Raw genomic sequence first — 18921 nt, 5'->3', positions numbered from 1 at the left:
CCTTTCATGTCACGGTTTCCTAAATCTCGAAAGCTTCATTCACACCAAACTCAACAAGAACTCGTGAGATAAGTTAGTATAAAACAATGCAAAACCTTATCATTTTCTACTGTAACAAATTACTAACATTGTTATTCAACATTGAATACTAAATGTCTCTTCATATTTAATACTCCTATCCTAAAATAGAATCATTAAACAAGCAAGCATATGCAAACAATGCAAACATAACAGCAATCTGCCAAAACAGTATAGTCTATAAAGAATGCAAGATTCATCATACTTACCTAACTCCAAAAATTATATGAAAATACTACGCTGTAGAATATTTATCAGAGCTCATTATGCAAAAATATTCAACATTATATCACTCTCTGACTTTTCTAGGGAATTTTTACAACAGCGGTAAACTTTCTGTTTTTAATCAGCAACATGTATACTAGCAAAATAAGCATGGTAAAGGCTATCCTTGACATTTTTATTGAAAATATAGATGCAAAACATTATTCTAAATAACAGCAAGCAAATACTAACAAAAGAAAATGACGCTCCAAGCAAAACACATATCATGTGGTGAATAAAAATATAGCTCCAAGCAAAACACATATCATGTGGTGAATAAAAATATAGCTCCAAGTAAAATTACCAATGAGCGAAGACGAAAGAGGGGATGCCTTCCGGGGCATCCCCAAGCTTAGTTGCTTGGTTGTCCTTGAATATTAGCTTGGGGTGCCTTGTGCATCACCAAGCTTAGGCTCCTGCCACTCCTTATTCCATAGTCCATCGAATCCTTACCCGAAACTTGAAAACTTCAACCACACAAAACTCAACACAGAACTCGTAAGCTCCGTTAGTATAAAAAAATAAATCACCACTTAGGTACTGTAATGAACTCATTCTAAATTCATATTGGTGTTAAACCTACTGTATTCCAATCTCTCTATGTTTCATACCCTTACATACTAGCCATAGATTCATCATAATAAGCAAACAACACAATGAAAACAGAATTTGTCAAAAACAGAACAGTCTGTAGTAATCTGTATCAAACGTATACTTCTGGAACCCCAAAAATTATGAAATAAATTTATGGACCTGAGGAATTTGTCTATTAATCCTCTGCAAAAAGAATCAACCTAAAATCGCTATTCTGTAAAAAAAATGGCAGCTAATCTCGTGAGCGCTAAAGTTTCTGTTTTTTACAGCAAGATCATATAGACTTCACCCAATTCTTCCCAAAGGTTATACTTGGCACTTTATTGAAACAAAAGCTATAAAACATGATTAATACAGTAGCATAATCATGTGGACACACAAAAATAGTAAGGGTAAATATTGGGTTGTCTCCCAACAAGCGCTTTTCTTTAATGCCTTTCTAGCTAGGCATGATGATGACAATGATGCTCACATAAAAGATAAGAATTGAAACATAATGGGAGCATCATGAAGAATATGACTAGCACATTTAAGTCTAACCCACTTCCTATGCATAGGGATTTTGTGAGCAAACAACTTATGGGAACAATAATCAACTTGCATAGGAAGGCAAAACAAGCATAGCTTCAAAATTTTCAACACATAGGGAGGAAACTTGATATTATTGCAATATGTAAGAGAACATGTTCCTCTCTCATAATAATTTTCAGTAGCATCATGAATGAATTCAACAATATAACCAGCACCTAAAGCATTCTTTTCATGATCTACAAGCATAGAAAATTTACTACTCTCCACATAAGCAAATTTCTTCTCATGAATAGTAGTGGGAGCAAATTCAACAAAATAATTATCATGTGAGGCATAATCCAATTGAAAACTAAAATAATAGTGACAAGTTTCATGGTTATCATTATTCCTAATAGCATACAAGTCATCACAATAATCATCATAGATAGCAACTTTGTTCTCATAATCAATTGGAACCTCTTCCGAAGTAGTGGAATTATCACTAAATAAAGTTGACACTTTTCCAAATCCACTTTCATATTCATCACAATAAGATTCAACATCCTCCAAAATAGTGGGATCACTAATTCCTAAAGTTGACATTCTTCCAAACCCACTTTCATCAATATAATCATCATAAATAGGAGGCATGCTTTCATCATAACAACTTTGCATATCAAAACTTGGGGGACAAAAAAATATCATATTCATCAAACATAGCTTCCCCAAGCTTGTGGCTTTGCATATCATTAGCATCATGGATATTCAAGGAATTAATACTAACAACATTGCAATCATGCTCATCATACAAAGATCTAGTACCAAACATTCTAATGCATTCTTCCTCTAGCACTTGAGCACAATTTTCCTTTCCATCATACTCACGAAAGATATTAAAAAGATGAAGCGTATGAGACAAACTCAATTCCATTTTTTTGTAGTTTTCTTTTATAAACTAAACTAGTGATAAAAACAAGAAACAAAAAGATTCAATTGCAAGATCTAAAGATATACCTTCAAGCACTAACCTCCCCGGCAACGGCGCCAGAAAAGAGCTTAGTTGACAGGGTGTGAGTACCGTTTACCTAGCCTCCCCGGCAACGGCGCCAGAAAAGAGCTTGATGTCTACTACAGAACCTTCTTCTTGTAGACGTTATTGGGCTTGCAAGTGCATAGGTTTGTAGGACAGTAGCAAATTTTCCTCAAGTGGATGACCTAAGGTTTATCAATCCGTGGGAGGCGTAGGATGAAGATGGTCTCTCTCAAACAACCCTGCAACCAAAGAACAAAGAGTCTCTTGTGTCCCCAACACACCCAATACAATGGTAAATTGTATAGGTGCACTAGTTCGGCGAATAGATGGTGATACAAGTGCAATATGGATGGTAGATAAAGGTATTTGTAATCTGAAATTATAAAAACAGCAAGGTAACTAATGATAAAAGTGAGCGTAAACGGTATTGCAATGGTAGGAAACAAGGCATAGGGTTCATACTTTCACTAGTTCAAGTTCTCTCAACAATAATAACATAGATAGATCATATAACAATCCCTCAACATGCAACAAAGAGTCACTCCAAAGCCACTAATAGCGGAGAACAAACGAAGATATTATGGTAGGGTACGAAACTACCTCAAAGTTATCCTTTATGTTCTATCTATTCAAGAGTTCGTAGTAAAATAACGTGAAGCTATTCTTTCCGCTGAATCCATCATAGAGTTCATAATAGAATAACACCTTAAGACACAAATCAACCAAAACCCTAATGTCACCTAGATACTCCATTATCACCTCAAGTATCCGTGGGCATGATTATAAGATATGCATCACACAATCTCAGATTCATCTATTCAACCAACACAAAGTACTTGAAAGAGTGCCCCAAAGTTTCTACCGGAGAGTCAAGACGAAAACGTGTGCCAACCCCTATGCATAGGTTCATGGGCAGAACCCGCAAGTTGGTCACCAAAACATACATCAAGTGGCACATGATATCCCATTGTCACCACAGATAAGCATGGCAAGACATACATCAAGTGTTCTCAAATCATTAAAGACTCAATCCGATAAGATAACTTCAAAGGGAAAACTCAATTCATCACAAGAGAGTAGAGGGGGAGAAACATCATAAGATCCAACTATAATAGCAAAGCTCGCGATACGTCAAGATCGTGCCATAGAGAGAACACGAGAGAGAGAGAGAGAGATCAAACACATAGCTACTGGTACATACCCTCAGCCTCGAGGGTGAACTACTCCCTCTTCGTCATGGATAGCACCGGGATGATGAAGATGGCCATCGGTGAAGGATCCCCCTTCCGGCAGGGTGCCGGAATGGGCTCCCGAGAGGTTTTTGGTGGCTACAGAGGCTTGCAGCGGCCGAACTCCCGACCTATCTTCTCCCTCGATGTTTTTAGGGTATATGGGACTATATAGGTGAAAGAAGTCGGTCGGGGGGGTGCTCGAGGGGCCCACAAGATAGGGGGCGCGCCCAGGGAAGGTGGGCGCGCCCTCCTATCTCCTGGCTTCCTCGAAGCTCCCCTGGCTTGAACTCCAAGTCTCCCGGATGATATTCTTCCAAAAAATAACGCTGCCGAAGGTTTCGTTCCGTTTGGACTCCGTTTGATATTCCTTTTCTTTGAAATACTGAAACAGGCAATAAAACAGCAATATGGGCTGGGCCTCCGGTTAATAGGTTAGTCCCAAAAGTAATATAAAAGTGTATAATAAAGCCCATAATCATTCAAAACAGATAATAAAATAGCATGAATGCTTCATAAATTATAGATACGTTGGAGATGTATCAGGCCACATCCGGACTATGACGTCCTTTATGGCCTTTCGGCGGCATTGTGGAGTTCGACCAATTACTTCAGTTGGTCACTTAGAGGCATCGGGTGTTCGGTCCCAGTATATTGGGACCAGAACAACTTCTCCGTTGAGCTCCCCTCTTCAGCGCGATGGAACTCCGCGGCATCCGAAATGTTGTGTGGCAGATCTGCGAATGCCCCTGGAGAGCTCCGGATTCATGTAAGTAAATGAAATGACTCCTCCACATGCTTGCTTTGCATAAAGAATGCCTCACCCTCCGCTATCTTCTTGGCCACCTGGATCTCCTGGAGGGCCTTTTGGGCTTCGTCCTTGGCGTCTGTCGCGCTCTGGAGGGCCTTCGCAAGCTCAAACTCTTGCGTCTTGAAGTCGTGATCCAAGGACTCGAACTTCTTGCCGAGCTCCTGGAGCTCTTGCTGTACCTCTCCCACCCGAGCATCTTCTTTCTCACGCTCGGTGCGCTCTGTAGCCGCCGTGGCTTCGGCTGCGGACAGCGCTTTCTTCAGGGCCGCCACTTCAGTCACGGTTCCTATCAAAAGCCATGATGCTTTTTGTTATCATCATCAACTTTTTCTCCTCTATACGACACATGGACGGGGTTTCACTTACCTTTGTTCTCCTCGAGCTTCTTCTTTATGAGGCCGAGCTCTTCTTCGGCCTGCCCCAGTTCGCGCTTGAGTCCGGCAACCTCAGCCGTGCGCGCAACGGCGGTCAGCAACAATGCTTGTTTGTTCACATAGACAAGTACTATTAGCTTCTTGTGGTTTTTTAGTTGACCCTCCGTTTGGCTTTTTCTCCCGAACACCAACCAGAGTATCAGGGGCTACTGTCTATCGAGTGATATTTCCTCACACCTTTTTGTTACTTTCCTCAAAGCCTGTTAGTAGGCTGGTGCAGGCTTCGGTCAATCCGCTCTTGGCGAACCGAACCTTCTCAATCACCATACTCATAAGAGTACGGTGCTCATCATCGATGGAAGCGCCTCGAAGCACTTCCAGCAAATTATCCGATGCCTCTGGCTGGGCAGAGGTCATCGGCACGGTCGGCTCGCTCTCCTTCGCGAGGGGCTGCCTTCTAGAATTCGGAACCTTTGGAGGCTCCGGCGCAGTAACCGGCTGGGAGCCGTACTTGCTGTGGCTCCCGTCAACATAATCCATGGGGGTCTTACCCCCCATGCGCCCGATGTCTGGGATTTCGCCTTGGGGCATCTCCGGAGCCGTCGCCTCCTGCTCTAGTATCCTTCGGGACAACACCTCAGTGTCATCCGTAGGTCGTGGGGAGGTGGACTTCGGGAGTGAATTCATCTCCGACTCGCCCAGAGACTCCTCCGAAGAGGACACCCCAAGATTGGACCCGGCCGGACTGCATATACGTGTTCGGCGTTATTGCAAGCCATAAGGTCAAAGTCGCACGAAAAAAATATATTACAGAATGCGGATACTTACGACCTCGCCCGGGGCTTGCCCCTGGGCAGCCACTCCCCGTCGCTATAAGCAGCGGTTGAGGAGTGATCTGGAAGGGACGCCTTTCCCTTCTTCAGCGTCCCGGCCTTCCCCGACGGGGCGGCCTTCCTTTTCTTCTCCCCCAGTATGGGGAGGGGGCATCTCCTCATGTTTTCCCCCGTCTTCAGGGGGAATCTTCCTCGTCATCTTCGGATGATGATTCTATCACGGCCCTGCGCCGGAGACCTTTTCTGGTCCCCGCGGTCGCCTTCTTGGACCTTCGGCCCCCTCAGTTGAAGCGGGCTTCCTCTTTTTCTCCTCCCCTTCGTGGGAGGAGTGCGCCTCGTCATCTTCTGGCAAGGCATCTGATGTGGCCTCGCGCCGGAGACCCTTCCGGGTCCCCGTGGCCTTCTTCTCGGCCTTTTTCTCCGGCACCTTGTAAGGCGCCGGAACCAGCATCTCCGCTAGGAGTGTGTCTACTGGGTCCTCAGGAAACAGAGTTGGACAGTCAATCCGCTCCGTCGTCTCCACCCAATCCTGTTTGGTCAGCATGGTGACTTACAAATCTTCCCAAGAATGTACTAGGAAAGGGACATCTTGTAATAGTCAGAGGACTTACCGGACTGGCGAGGCGCTTTGTGCTGAGCCCATGGTCCTCGGAAAGGGGGGAGGATCTTCGCTGGCCTTGAACAGTACCTTCCAGACGTCTTTGTGCGTCGTGTCGAAGAGTTCCAGCAGCATCTGATGTTCGGCCGGATCAAACTCCCACATATTGAATGCCTGTCTTTGACACGAGAGAATCCAGCGAATGAGCATGACCTGGAGCACGCTGACAAGTTTTATCTTCTTGTCTCTCATACTTCCGATATAGGTCTCGAGTCTGGTTAGCTCCGTGGGTTCGCCCCAGGCCAGGCCCTTCTTTTCCCAAGAAGTGAGCCGCATGGGGATTCCAGATCTGAATTTGGGGGCCGCCACCTAGTTGGCGTCGCGCGGCTCAGTGATGTAGAACCACCCTGATTGCCACCCTTTCACGGTCTCCACGAAGGAGCCGTCAAGCCATGTAATGTTGGGCATTCTACCCACCATGGCGCCTCCGCACTCCGCCTGTTGGCCGCTCACGATCTTCGGCTTCACGTAGAAGATTTTCAACCACAGGCCGAAGTGAGGCTTGATGCGGAGGAAGGCCTCGCACACGACGATGAATGCCGAGATGTTGAGGACGAAATTCGGGGCTAGGTCGTGAAAATCTAGCCCGTAGTAATACATGAGCCCGCGGACAAATGGGTGGAGTGGAAATCCTAGTCCGCGGATGAAATGAGGGAGAAATACTACTCTCTCCCGAGACTTTGGGGTGGGGCTAATATGTCCCTCCGCCGGAAGCCTGTGCGCGATGCTCTCGGCCAGGTATCCGACCTCCCGAAGCTTGGTAATGTCCTCCTCTTTGACAGAGGAGGCCATCCACTTGCCTCCCGCTCCGGACATGCTGCGGTCCTACGGATAAGATGAGAGCGCTTGGGCGCTCGAGCTCGAGAATGCGAGAACGGATGAGCGAAGGAGGAAGAAGGCGTGGGTGAAAACGGGAGATCCTTGTCCCTTTATAAAGGCGGTGCAGAATGTGCGCCTCCCCACTTGCCTCTCGAAATCATTTATTTTCCAAGCGCCCCGATTGATGGCGCTGGTTGGGTTACCCATACCCGTATTGATGGAGATCCCGTGATAAGGGGACACGATCTCTGCTTTGACAAGACTTGCGAAAGAAACCGCCTCGCGATGTGTGCGGGAGCTGGATGTGAAAAGCGATTTGAATAATGACCGGACCACGGCGTCCTGTCACGCTACGAAGGGCTGTCAGCAGATTAGATTTGTGGATTATTGTTCTCTTTACGGCGGTATGTGAAGAGCCGGACACAGTCCTTGTGTTTGGAATTTATCTTGGAGTATTCGGAGACGGAACCCGCCTCGCAATGCCGAAGACAATCTACGCGCCGGACTCATCGTCATTGAAGCCTGGTTCAGGGGCTACTGAGGGAGTCCTGGATAAGGGGGTATCTGGACAGCCGGACTATACACTTTGGCCGGACTGTTGGACTATGAAGATACAAGATTGAAGACTTCGTCCCGTGTCCGGATGGGACTCTCCTTGGCGTGGAAGGCAAGCTTGGCGATTCGGATGTAGATCTCCTTCTCTGTAAACCGACTCCGTGTAACCCTAGCCCCCTCCATGTCTATATAAACCGGAGGGTTTAGTCCGTAGGACACAATAACAACAAGCATACCATAGGCTAGCTTCTAGGGTTTAGCTTCTCTGATCTCGTGGTAGATCAACTCTTGTAATACTCATATCATCAAGATCAATCAAGCAGGAAGTAGGGTATTATCTCCATTGAGAGGGCCCGAATCTGGGTAAACATTGTGTCCCCAGTCTCCTGTTACCATTAGCCTTAGACGCACAGTTCGGGACCCCCTACCCGAGATCCGCCGGTTTTGACACCGACACCTACCTCGATGTTGGACACCAGTGTCAATTTTCTTGAAGCAACGCATTCTCATCGATTTTCATGAAAGATACCACCCACAACATTAGTGTGGACAATACATGCACATTTCCATTGCGTATTTTTACGGAAGCCGGTTTTGGTATAATTACTGAATTTTACTAGTGGGTGGATAAAATAATGGATGGGACATATCATGAAACTTTAGGCCAGATCAGTTTTTGGAACACGTTTTCGGGTTAATCCGACCTTCTTTCAAATGCATTTTTAATGGCTATAATGTATAAGAAAGATAGAAAAGGATCAGCATATAGCGAGTCTGGAGTCCACATTTTGTATGCTAAGAGGTTGGGGCTGCTTAGTTGTTGCCCAAGAGCGCCACGCCAAACCGTGGGCGTCGCGAGCGCACCAAAATATTGGTGGCCGATTTGGCCGCCCCGAGTTTCGTCAATGAATTGGCACAGAAGTACATAGGAAAAGATAGGGTGACTTGGCGAGCCAAAACTTTAGATCCCATCCAAACAAGCTACAATGCTTCGGTCAAGGCCAAAATATTGGCTGGGCGTGCAGGGGATCCAACCCAAACAGCCCCAACATCTCCAAATCTCTCCAAAGGAGTTTCTTTTTAACAATGTCAATTGTGTTCTTAGGAAACGGCTTCACTATTCTCATGCATCTGAAAAATAAATACTTCTTCAACCATAGTTCAAAACTGCGACATTTATTTTGAATCGAAGGGACTATATTTTTGAGTCCGTTCTACAAGAACCATCCAATTTGAGTGTTAAGATTCGTGCAAGCTTAATTGAATGAACTAATGTTCATTGAACGATTATTGCGTTTCTCAAAATATCGGTAATACTACACACAAATTATTTGATTAGATCTCAATAAAATTCAAATGGAAAATTTAGTACTACCATGGCCGAAATGATAACGAAATATCACTAAAATTCAATAAAATTCAGTTATTTCGAGTGTAGCTAAAAAAAATCTGAAACTGAAATTTAGAACCATTTTTATGTAGGAGCAAGCAAGCAAGCGACCACATTATCGCTAGCAATTGTAAACGCCTTCGGTATGATGTACACTCAGCAAGCACGATGCATCGATTAATGTAGGTGTGTGCTCGTGGTGGCCACGGGCGCGCAATACCGAAGGGAAAGGATGTGTGGCTGCATGTACGCACTAGCCAAAGCGGCATGAAAGCTGGAAATCCCAACACCAGCGGAGAAAAAGAAGACCGGCAATGCCACAGCAACACACGAACACAAGGCACGACCCTCAAATTCATTATAAAACCACGCCAGGGGAGCGTGTGTTCGCCACGCTGCTGCTGCCTGCCACTGCATACGGCTACTACCACCGCGAACCCAACCATCTCCATCCATCTCACAAGCTTCTAGTCGCCATGGCCGTGAACGACACCAAGCTGGCCACCGTGGCCGACGCTGAGAACCCGGCTGTGGTGTGCGGCAACGTCGACGACTCCGTGTCGTCCATCGACTTCGCGGGGCGCGCAAACTGGCTGCGCGCGGCGGTGTTGGGCGCCAACGACGGGCTGGTCTCCACGGCGTCCCTCATGCTCGGCGTCAGCGCCGTCAAGCCCGACGCGCGCGCCATGGTCGTGTCCGGGTTCGCGGGACTACTGGCCGGGGCGTGCAGCATGGCCATCGGAGAGTACGTGCCCGTCTGCTCCCAGCGGGACGTGGAGATCGCGGAGCTGGACCAGGCCGGAAAGCGTGGCGGCGACGAGGAGAAGGCACTGCCAAGCCCGGCACAGGCCGCCGCGGCCTCCGCGCTTGCTTTCTCCGTCGGGGCGCTCCTACCGCTGCTGGCTGGTGGGTTCATCGTGGGTTACAACCTGCGGGTGGCCGTGGTGGTCGTCGTGGCGACGTTGGCGCTGGCCGCGTTCGGATGCGTGGGCGCCGTGCTGGGGCGGCCCCCCGTGGCGACGTAGTGCGCGCGGGTGGTGGTGGGCGGACTGGCTGCCATGGCCGTCACCTTTGGGTTCATGAGGCTCTTCCGAGCCAGCGGCGTATGAGAAACTGACATGGTCTTCGTCGCCGTCCTCGCGTGCGTAGGTCATGTGCGGCGTATGAGAAACTGACTTATTTTCTTCCTTGTAATTGTAATCAAACGGCAAATGAAAACGTTTAAACTCGTACACCGTACTTTTTTTTGAACCAATAAACTCATACACCGTACTACTACTATATAGTACCATGAAAATGCTACACCTACGTATTGCTTTACGAAAAGCTACCTAAAACCTTCCGGCCATAACTAATCAGCCCCCCTGATTTTCAGGGGTGGGGCCCCCTCCTTTTTCTTTTTCAATCAAACGATTTCCACATAAGCTTGTACGTAAGATACTTCCTCCATTTCTTTTTAGTCTGCGTATAAGATTTGGTCAAAGTCAAACTTTATAAAATTTGACCAACTTTATAAAAAAAATATTAACATCTACAATACTAAAGCTATATGGTATGAAAAATTATTTCATGGTGCATCTAACCATACTGATTTCATATTGTGAATCTTGATATATTTTTCTATAAACTTAGTCAAATTAACAAAGTTTGACTTTGACCAAACCTTATATGCAGACTAAAAGGAACTGAGGGAGTATGTAAAAGAATTTACGTAGGTGACAGGTGATTTTAATTCTTCTCCGTGCATGCCCTATTGTTTGAAAAGATATGACACGGCATTTATGTGGGAAAGACCAAGGACATCCATGCATCGGCAGAGGCATTTGCGGGCCTCGATGGCTCGGAAGGATCTTGGCGTGCTTGTCCCACGCCAACTATGCATCGGCGACAGGGCCGGTCGCACGGTCCCAAATCCACCGCTTCCTTTCCGCGTCCCCCTTCCGACCCTCCTGCACCACTACATCGTACAAGTCCCAAAAGGGGACCAACGGGTCCGACTGTTTCTCCTCATCCTCGAAACTGAAGATGACGGGGAGCTCCTTTCACTTCGCCATGGACGATGAAGTGGTGGATTGGAGGTGTGCGGGACGTGATTGGGAGGCACTCGAGGGAGGAACAAATGAGGGAGAAAGGGGAGGCACCAGTATAAGACGCCGTGGGCTTTATCAAATGGGTAGTTGGGAAGGCGGTAGGCGGCCATCAAGAGGCGCTTTTATACATGGTTGCTGACTTGCTCGCACGCCTCCTAGTCTCACAAATAAGCTAGGAGATGGTGATGCGTGGTGGGTTGCCATTGAAATCTGAGCAAGCAGCCGTGTCATATTTTTGCCATGTGGTTGACGGTCATGCTCCCGCCCCCTCCCCTGGCCGGTGGTCATGTTGCTTCAAATCCTGCATATAGCGTGAGGAGGAAGAAGATGAAACTTCGCTCCCGTGCTAACAGTTGGGTTTGGAGCGACCTGCAAACATGGCTGTCACAGCCTCCATATTTGGAGGCTATGTGGTCGTTTTTGGAGCGATGTCCATGACATACGGCTATCGCTGCACATATGACGACTTTCTAGAGTGTCATTTTGTGTGATGATCGACATGCTAGCGGTTATTATAGCGATCGGCCACATATGGATCATCTGCTAGAGTTACTCTTACTCCATAGCGAGGCCTAATCTCGGAGGCCGCCCTAGCCCTAGGAGATTTTATTTGACTATCTTTAATGGATCACATGTATAACCAGTGACAATCAGCCCAAATCTTAATTATCGCCCTCAAAGTCTATCATCCCTCCAAGAATTTGCCCATGCGCCGCCATTGCGCCTCTCTCCTTGGCTCCCGTCCTCCATGTTTCCGTAAGTACATTAATGATTATCCAGTTAGCACCCTATTTCATAGTATGCCTAGCATGTGTCTACTCTTCCGATAGCGTGACGCGGAAGGTTGTATCTACCTCCTTTGTGTGGTGTTGTCCTGGCAGCCATCGAGTGTTGCGGATTACTCATGATGTCGTATAGGGGTGTCTGCCTCGATCCTTGACACCAGTGTCAATTTTTTTGACGCAACACATTCTCATCGATTTTCATGAAAGAAACCACCCACAACATTAGTGTGGACAATACATGCACATTTCCATTACATATTTTTACGGAAGCCGGTTTTGGTATAATTACCAGATTCTACTATTGGGTGGATAAAATCTTGGATGGGACATATCCTGTAACTTTGGGCCAGATCCATTTTTGGAACACGTTTTCGGGTTAATCCGACCTTCTTTCAAATGCATTTTTAATGGCTATAATGTGTAAGAAAGATAGAAAAGGATTAGCATATAGTGAGTCTGGAGTCCACATTTTATATGCTAAGAGGTAGGGGTTGCTTAGAGCAACTCTAGCAGACCCCGCAAAAATTCAACCCGCAAAACGTGTTTGCAGTTTCACGAAGATCGTGTTTGCGGATCGAAAACATGCGCCGCCGATCAGATACCGCATCTAAACCTGCATAATTTGAAAAAACAATTTCACGGGAGAAATTGCACAAACCTAGTTCATCACATCACATACTACACAGTTCTTACATACTACATGATCAACAAACTAAGCATAGATCATACTACATGCTACGTTAACCAGTAATAGAGGGGGTCGGATCTGACGATGGCGAGGTCGCGGCAAAATGGACGACGTCGTGGAGGCCGAGCGACGCTCAATCCTCCTCGCCGGAGCTGCACATGTCGATGTACTTCGCCGCCTGCTCCGCGCGGATGCGGCGCCACTCCTCAGCCTTGTCGTTGGCGGCGACCGCCTGCTGTCACTGGAGGGCTTCGAGCTCCTCGGCGTGGCGCCGGCGCTCCGCCTCCTCGCACACGCTCCGCTGGGCGATGCGGCGGCGACGGCATCGAAATCCGCGACATAGTCCTCGGGCCCGACGACTCCGCTGCGGCCGAGCGGAGCGGACTCCTCGGGCTCCTCCTTCACCGAGACGAAGGCGAACGGAGCCGGTGATTCCAGCTCCTCCTCGTCGTCCGACCACTCCATCTTCACGGGGAGGAAGCCCGCGCCGGAGGACGAGGAGGATCCGGCGTACGAAGATCTCGCAGAGGAGAATGACACGCTACGGCGGTCATACTCCCCCGTCTCGCGGCAGTTGAAGCTCGGCGGCGGTGACATCCCGCGGTTGGTCCACCTCCGGGGGCCACGTTTCCTCGCGTCGTCCGCCTGGACGCGCCGCTCGTGCTCCGGGTCGCGCTCACGGCCGGATCTGCTGCCAGAGCCGCGTCCGGAGCTCCACGTTCGCCCCCACATGGCGGCTGGAGGCGGGGTGGGTGGTCGCCAGCGGTGAGAAATTGCGAGAGGGGAAAAGGGGAATCGGGTGGCTCATGGCAGCGGGGGGATAGGGTTTGAAACCGCAAAAGGGTCGTCGAACCGCAGTTATACTGCTCGGTACGTGCGTTTTGCGGGCTGCGGCAAAAAAATTTACGGGCCGGGCGAGTATGCGGGCTCTGTTCTGGCCAGAAAATAGGGTCGAGCCCGCATACTCGCCGGGATTTTTGCGGGCCGGGCATTTTGCGGGGTTTACTAGAGTTGCTATAGGAGATTTTATTTGACTACCTTTAATGGATCGCATGTATAACCAGTGAAAATCAGCCAAATCTTAATTATCGCCCTCACGGTCTATCATCCCTCCAAGAATTTGCCCATGCGCCGCCATTGCGCCTCTCTCCTTGGCTCCCGTCCTCCATGTCTCCGTAAGTACATTAATGATTATATAGTTGGCACCCATTTTCATAGTATGCCTAGCATGTGTCTACTCTTTCGATAGCGTGATGCGGAAGGTTGTATCTACCTCCTTTCTGTGGTGTTGTCCTGGCAGCCATCGAGTGTTGCAAATTACTCATGATGTTGTATAGGGGTGCCTGCATCGATCCTGGACACCAGTGTCAATTTTCTTGAAGCAACGCATTCTCATCGATTTTCATGAAAGAAACCACCCACAACATTAGTGTGGACAATACATCCACATTTCCATTACGTATTTTTACGGAAGCCGGTTTTGGTATCATTGCTGGAGTTTACTATTGGTTGGATAAAATCTTCGATGGGACATATCCTGAAACTTTAGGCCAGATCCATTTTTGGAACACGTTTTCGGGTTAATCCGACCTTCTTTCAAATGCATTTTTAATGGCTATAATAGTAAGAAAGATAGAAAAAGATCAGCATATAGTGAGTCTGGAGTCCACATTTTATATGCTAAGAGGTAGGGGCTGATTAGTTGTTGCCCAAAAGCGTCACGCCAAACCGTGGGCGTCGCGGGCGCACCAAAATATTGGTCGCCGATTTGGCCGCCCCGAGTTTCGTCAATGAATTGGCGCAAAAGTACAGAAGAAAAGGTAGGGTGACTTGGCGAGCCAAAACTTTAGATCCCTTCCAAACAAGCGCAATGCTTCGGTTAAGGCCAAAATATTGGCTGGGCGTGCAGGGGATCCAACCCAAACAGCCCCAACATCTCCAAATCTCTCCAAAGGAGTTTCTTTTTAACAATGTCAATTGTGTTCTTAGGAAACGGCTTCACTATTTCTCATGCATCTGAAAAATAAATATTTCAACCATAGTTCAAAACTACGACACTTATTTTGAATCGAAGGGACTATATTTTTGAGTCCGTTATACAAGAACCATCCAATCTGAGTGTTAAGATTCATGCAAGCTTAATTGAATGAACTAATGTTCATTGAACGATTATTGCGTTTCTCAAAATATTGGTAGTACTACACACAAATTATTTGGTTAGATCTCAATAAAATTCAAATGGAAAATTTAGTACTACCATGACCGAAATGATAACGAAATATCACTAAAATTCAATAAATTCAGTTATTTCGAGTGTAGCTAAAAAAAATATGAAACTGAAATTTAGAACCATTTTTATGTAGGAGCAAGCAAGCGACCACATTATCGCTAGCCATTGTAAACGCCTTCGGTATGATGTACACTCAGCAAGCACGATGCATCGATTAATGTAGGTGTGTGCTCGTGGTGGCCACGGGCGCGCAATACCGAAGGGAAAGGATGTGTGGCTGCATGTACGCACTAGCCAAAGCGGCATGAAAGCTGGAAATCCCAACTCCAGCGGAGAAAAGGAAGACCGGCAATGCCACAGCAACACACGAACACAAGGCACGACCCTCAAATTCATTATAAAACCACGCCAGGGGAGCGTGTGTTCGCCACGCTGCTGCTGCCTGCCACTGCATACGGCTACTACCACCGCGAACCCAACCATCTCCATCCATCTCACAAGCTCCTAGTCGCCATGGCCGTGAACGACACCAAGCTGGCCGCCGTGGCCGACGCTGAGAACCCGGCTGTGGTGTGCGGCAACGTCGACGACTCCGAGTCGTCCATCGACTTCGCGGGGCGCGCAAACTGGCTGCGGGCGGCGGTGCTGGGCGCCAACGACGGGCTGGTCTCCACGGCGTCCCTCATTCTCGGCGTCAGCGCCGTCAAGCCCGACGCGCGCGCCATGGTCGTGTCCGGGTTCGCGGGCCTCCTGGCGGGGGCGTGCAGCATGGCCATCGGGGAGTACGTGTCCGTCTGCTCCCAGCGCGACGTGGAGATTGCGCAGCTGGACCTGGACGGCAAGCGCGGCGGCGACGAAGAGAAGGCACTGCCCAGCCCGGCCCAGGCCGCGGCCGCATCCGCGCTGGCTTTCTCCGTTGGGGCGCTAGTGCCGCTGCTAGCCGCCGGGTTCATCGTGGGCTACAACCTGCGGGTCGCCGTGGTGATCATCGTGGTGACGTTAGCGCTGGCCGCGTTCGGCTGCGTGGGAGCCGTGCTTGGGCGGGCCCCAGTCGCGAGGTCGTGCGCGCGCGTGGTGGTGGGAGGGCTGGCCGCCATGGCCGTCACCTTTGGGTTCATGAGGCTCTTCCGAGCCAGCGGCGTATGACAGAATGACAAGGCCTTCATCGCCGACCTCGCGTACGTACGTCGTGTACGGGCATCGTCCATGCTCTTCTCGGAATAAAATACACAGTACTGCCCACCGTACTTGTGCCTACGGCTGACTTATTTTGGTCCTTGCAATTTATATACTCAAAGTCTGAAGCGTTTGCATTTGTTCTCGGAGTATATACCTAACTAGATAATACCCCGCGCGCTGCTGCGGTAATTTATAGCATTACGTAATAGTAAGTTTTCTGGAGCAAAAGATAATGAAATCATGAAAAATATATTTATTTGAACTTTTTGCAGAATGATATTGTAAGTTAAGAAAAGAGTACCACCATAGTTTGATCAGATTTTCTCATAATAAGTTTAGATAAATATGTTGAGCAAGAAACAAAGAGACTTCACACTAATTTGACATCCTTTTGTGGTGCTAATGCGTCCAAACGGTAATTAGCTTGCATTGCCCAGCTTGGTCCATTTTTGACCGGAAGAATAACCGAAGGTATGAAAAATGGCATTGCTTCTGACTATGACAACACACAAACTCTATTTTTATTGCATTATGTTTAAGAGGATGCAAACAAACATAGAACAATAAAACAGAAGGACAATCAAAACAGGTTTTGTTTGATCCTCTCAGCAAAGACATATATACATTTAGGCTCAAGTTGTAATTTACATCAGAACAATCAAATAGTGATATTTAAACTACAGAAAAGGGCTATTCATTACTAAGATCTAAATTCAACATTTTGATTGAATAATTGGCAAGCCACTATTTAGTTAGACGCTTACATTTATCAAGTGAAGCTTTAGGTTTGAACAGATAATGTCCATGTGCTTAATTTAGAGAAGATTGTTATATTGTAAGTACACATGCATGGTTTAACACTGAACATCAGTTGCGATTCTAGTATAGATTAAAAAATCTACCTACACTCTGCACCCTTATTTGTCATCACATTAGTATATCCAGGGAGTATGCTGGAGAAACTTCACTCTGCACTGCAATAGGACACCGAGTAACTCGATGTGTTATCAGGAAGAGCATTCAGCTAAACAAACACATCCAGGATGAGACGTATCCAAGAGAAACTGCATTCTCCACTTCAATAGGACATCAAAGTAACTCAAGGCAAGCATGTACAGTTATCTTCAGTCCCAGAGAGAATTCAAGTATGTTCATAAGAGTCACTTCATATTTTGTTTCATTTATGCAAGTAGATGAATAAAACCCTGCAGTAGGGGAAGAACACAAATCTCAATCAAAATATTGTATCACTCGGGTGTTAGATCGATCCCATGCCGTTCAGTGGAATAGTACTACGTACCAGGGAACAACATACCTGAAAATGAACTTGAATATGCTCTGACGATACAAAACAACCAGAGAAAAGGATTAAAATACCAATAAAATCTGTACTAAACTAACATGAGAGAGAGAGAGATGCAGGATGGTAGTTGGGCATAGTTGATAGTATGGACCATGACTGCAGCTATTTGTACTAAACTAATTAACATGAGAGGTAGAGAGGCCTACCGGACTTGATGCAATGGAGACGGCTGGAGATGAACAAAGATTCCTACAACGCATAAATTAGAGATTTCAACCAAGCTAACTCAAAAACTCGTTCAGACCTAAGGATATGAAGAAAGGAAGGAGAGCCCCCCACCTCTGGCCGAAGTGATGTTGGAGGAGGATGTCAGCGTTGGGAAAAGTGTGCCTCGCTGGGTGCCAGATTCGATGCAGGGGCGTGAGTCTTGGGCCAGCGCCCACACCTTGACGCCGGCGAGGTCAGCCGATCCACCGCGATGCAGCCGCCGGCCCGATCGGCGAGCACCCCGACGTAGCATCGCGTCCCCGGCCGCTGGATCCGTGGCATGATGCGCACGAGGGAGCGGATGTTGCAGCGCAGTGCTCTACTGGGGTGTGATCTGTTGCAGCTCAGCTGGTCCTCTGGTACAGTTCGACCGTGCGACGGTGTCAATCACTGGACTCCGGGTCAGCATCACGCCGTTCTCCGGTGGGGATGGCCCGCGAAGGTTTGGCTGGCGGCGGCGCGGTATGGAACGGAGGTTCCGTCATCTTTGTCGGTGACTTGTTATAGTTGAGGCAGAGATTTTATTGATTGAGGGGAGACGAACCGAACCACTGAAAGAATCAATGCGAGGATTTGTTTACATTAGATGAGTGGAGCTAAGAGAGGAAGAGGGGGAAATAATGGAGGAGATGAACAGAGCCAGCGTGCGCGTCCTCGAGCCGATAACGCCTCAGCGGAAATAAAATATATTGGTTGCGAATTTTAGTTTGCTGAGACTAGCCACAATGGAGAATAACATACACTAGTAACATATACATATCTTTAGACTATGTTACTACCTCAATAGTGGGTAGTAACATAAGTGTGATAACATGCAAAGCTTCATTTATTAGGTTATAGAGTCATATTGCATTGGGATATGTGATGTTACAGTAACTAGCTAAGTTACTAGTACTACATCTCTCCTCATTAACTCATTGCCACATAAGCAAATTTACTGAGTCTGAGGTGGCCGGCCCACCGATCCTGCTTGTGAGACCATCCTGGGTTGCTGGCCCTCTCCCACCACCACTACCGCAAAACAGGCCTAGAGAGCTTCCCTCCCCCGCCGCGCGCAACTCCGGCGCCGGCGTCCCCCCCCCTCCCCGCCGCGAGTCACTCCGACCGCGGCGTCCACCCTCCAGCTCTGCCCACCGCCCGCCATGGCCGGTAGCCCGGGCTCCGTCACCTTGTCGTTCAGGCCCAGTGGGGAGCGCCCTGTCGTGTCTGGTCTGGGCATCTCCGAGAGCTC

General features: G+C 47.7%; 1 protein-coding gene and 1 pseudogene across 1 annotated transcript; both read left to right on the top strand.

The window, feature by feature from the left end:
- Positions 1–9502: 9502 nt before the first annotated feature.
- Positions 9503–10379, top strand: LOC119368246 (annotated as a pseudogene).
- A 4953-nt stretch (positions 10380–15332) lies between these two features.
- LOC119368245 (vacuolar iron transporter homolog 5-like) lies at positions 15333–16153 on the top strand. The gene has a single exon (XM_037633556.1). The coding sequence runs from the start codon at positions 15455–15457 to the stop codon at positions 16085–16087; it is 633 nt and encodes a 210-aa protein (XP_037489453.1). The 5' UTR covers positions 15333–15454; the 3' UTR covers positions 16088–16153.
- Positions 16154–18921: the final 2768 nt, after the last annotated feature.

Source organism: Triticum dicoccoides, chromosome 2B (genome assembly GCF_002162155.2).
Source record: "Triticum dicoccoides isolate Atlit2015 ecotype Zavitan chromosome 2B, WEW_v2.0, whole genome shotgun sequence".
In the NCBI taxonomy this organism is placed as follows: domain Eukaryota; kingdom Viridiplantae; phylum Streptophyta; class Magnoliopsida; order Poales; family Poaceae; genus Triticum; species Triticum dicoccoides.
The sequence above is the reverse complement of the archived record's forward strand: the minus strand, read 5'-3'. Positions and strand labels throughout refer to the sequence as shown.

What these genes read in the sequence shown, in the direction of transcription:
- LOC119368245 (XM_037633556.1), top strand. Translation starts at nt 15,455, where the DNA reads ATGGCCGTGAACGACACCAAGCTGGCCGCCGTGGCCGACGCTGAGAAC.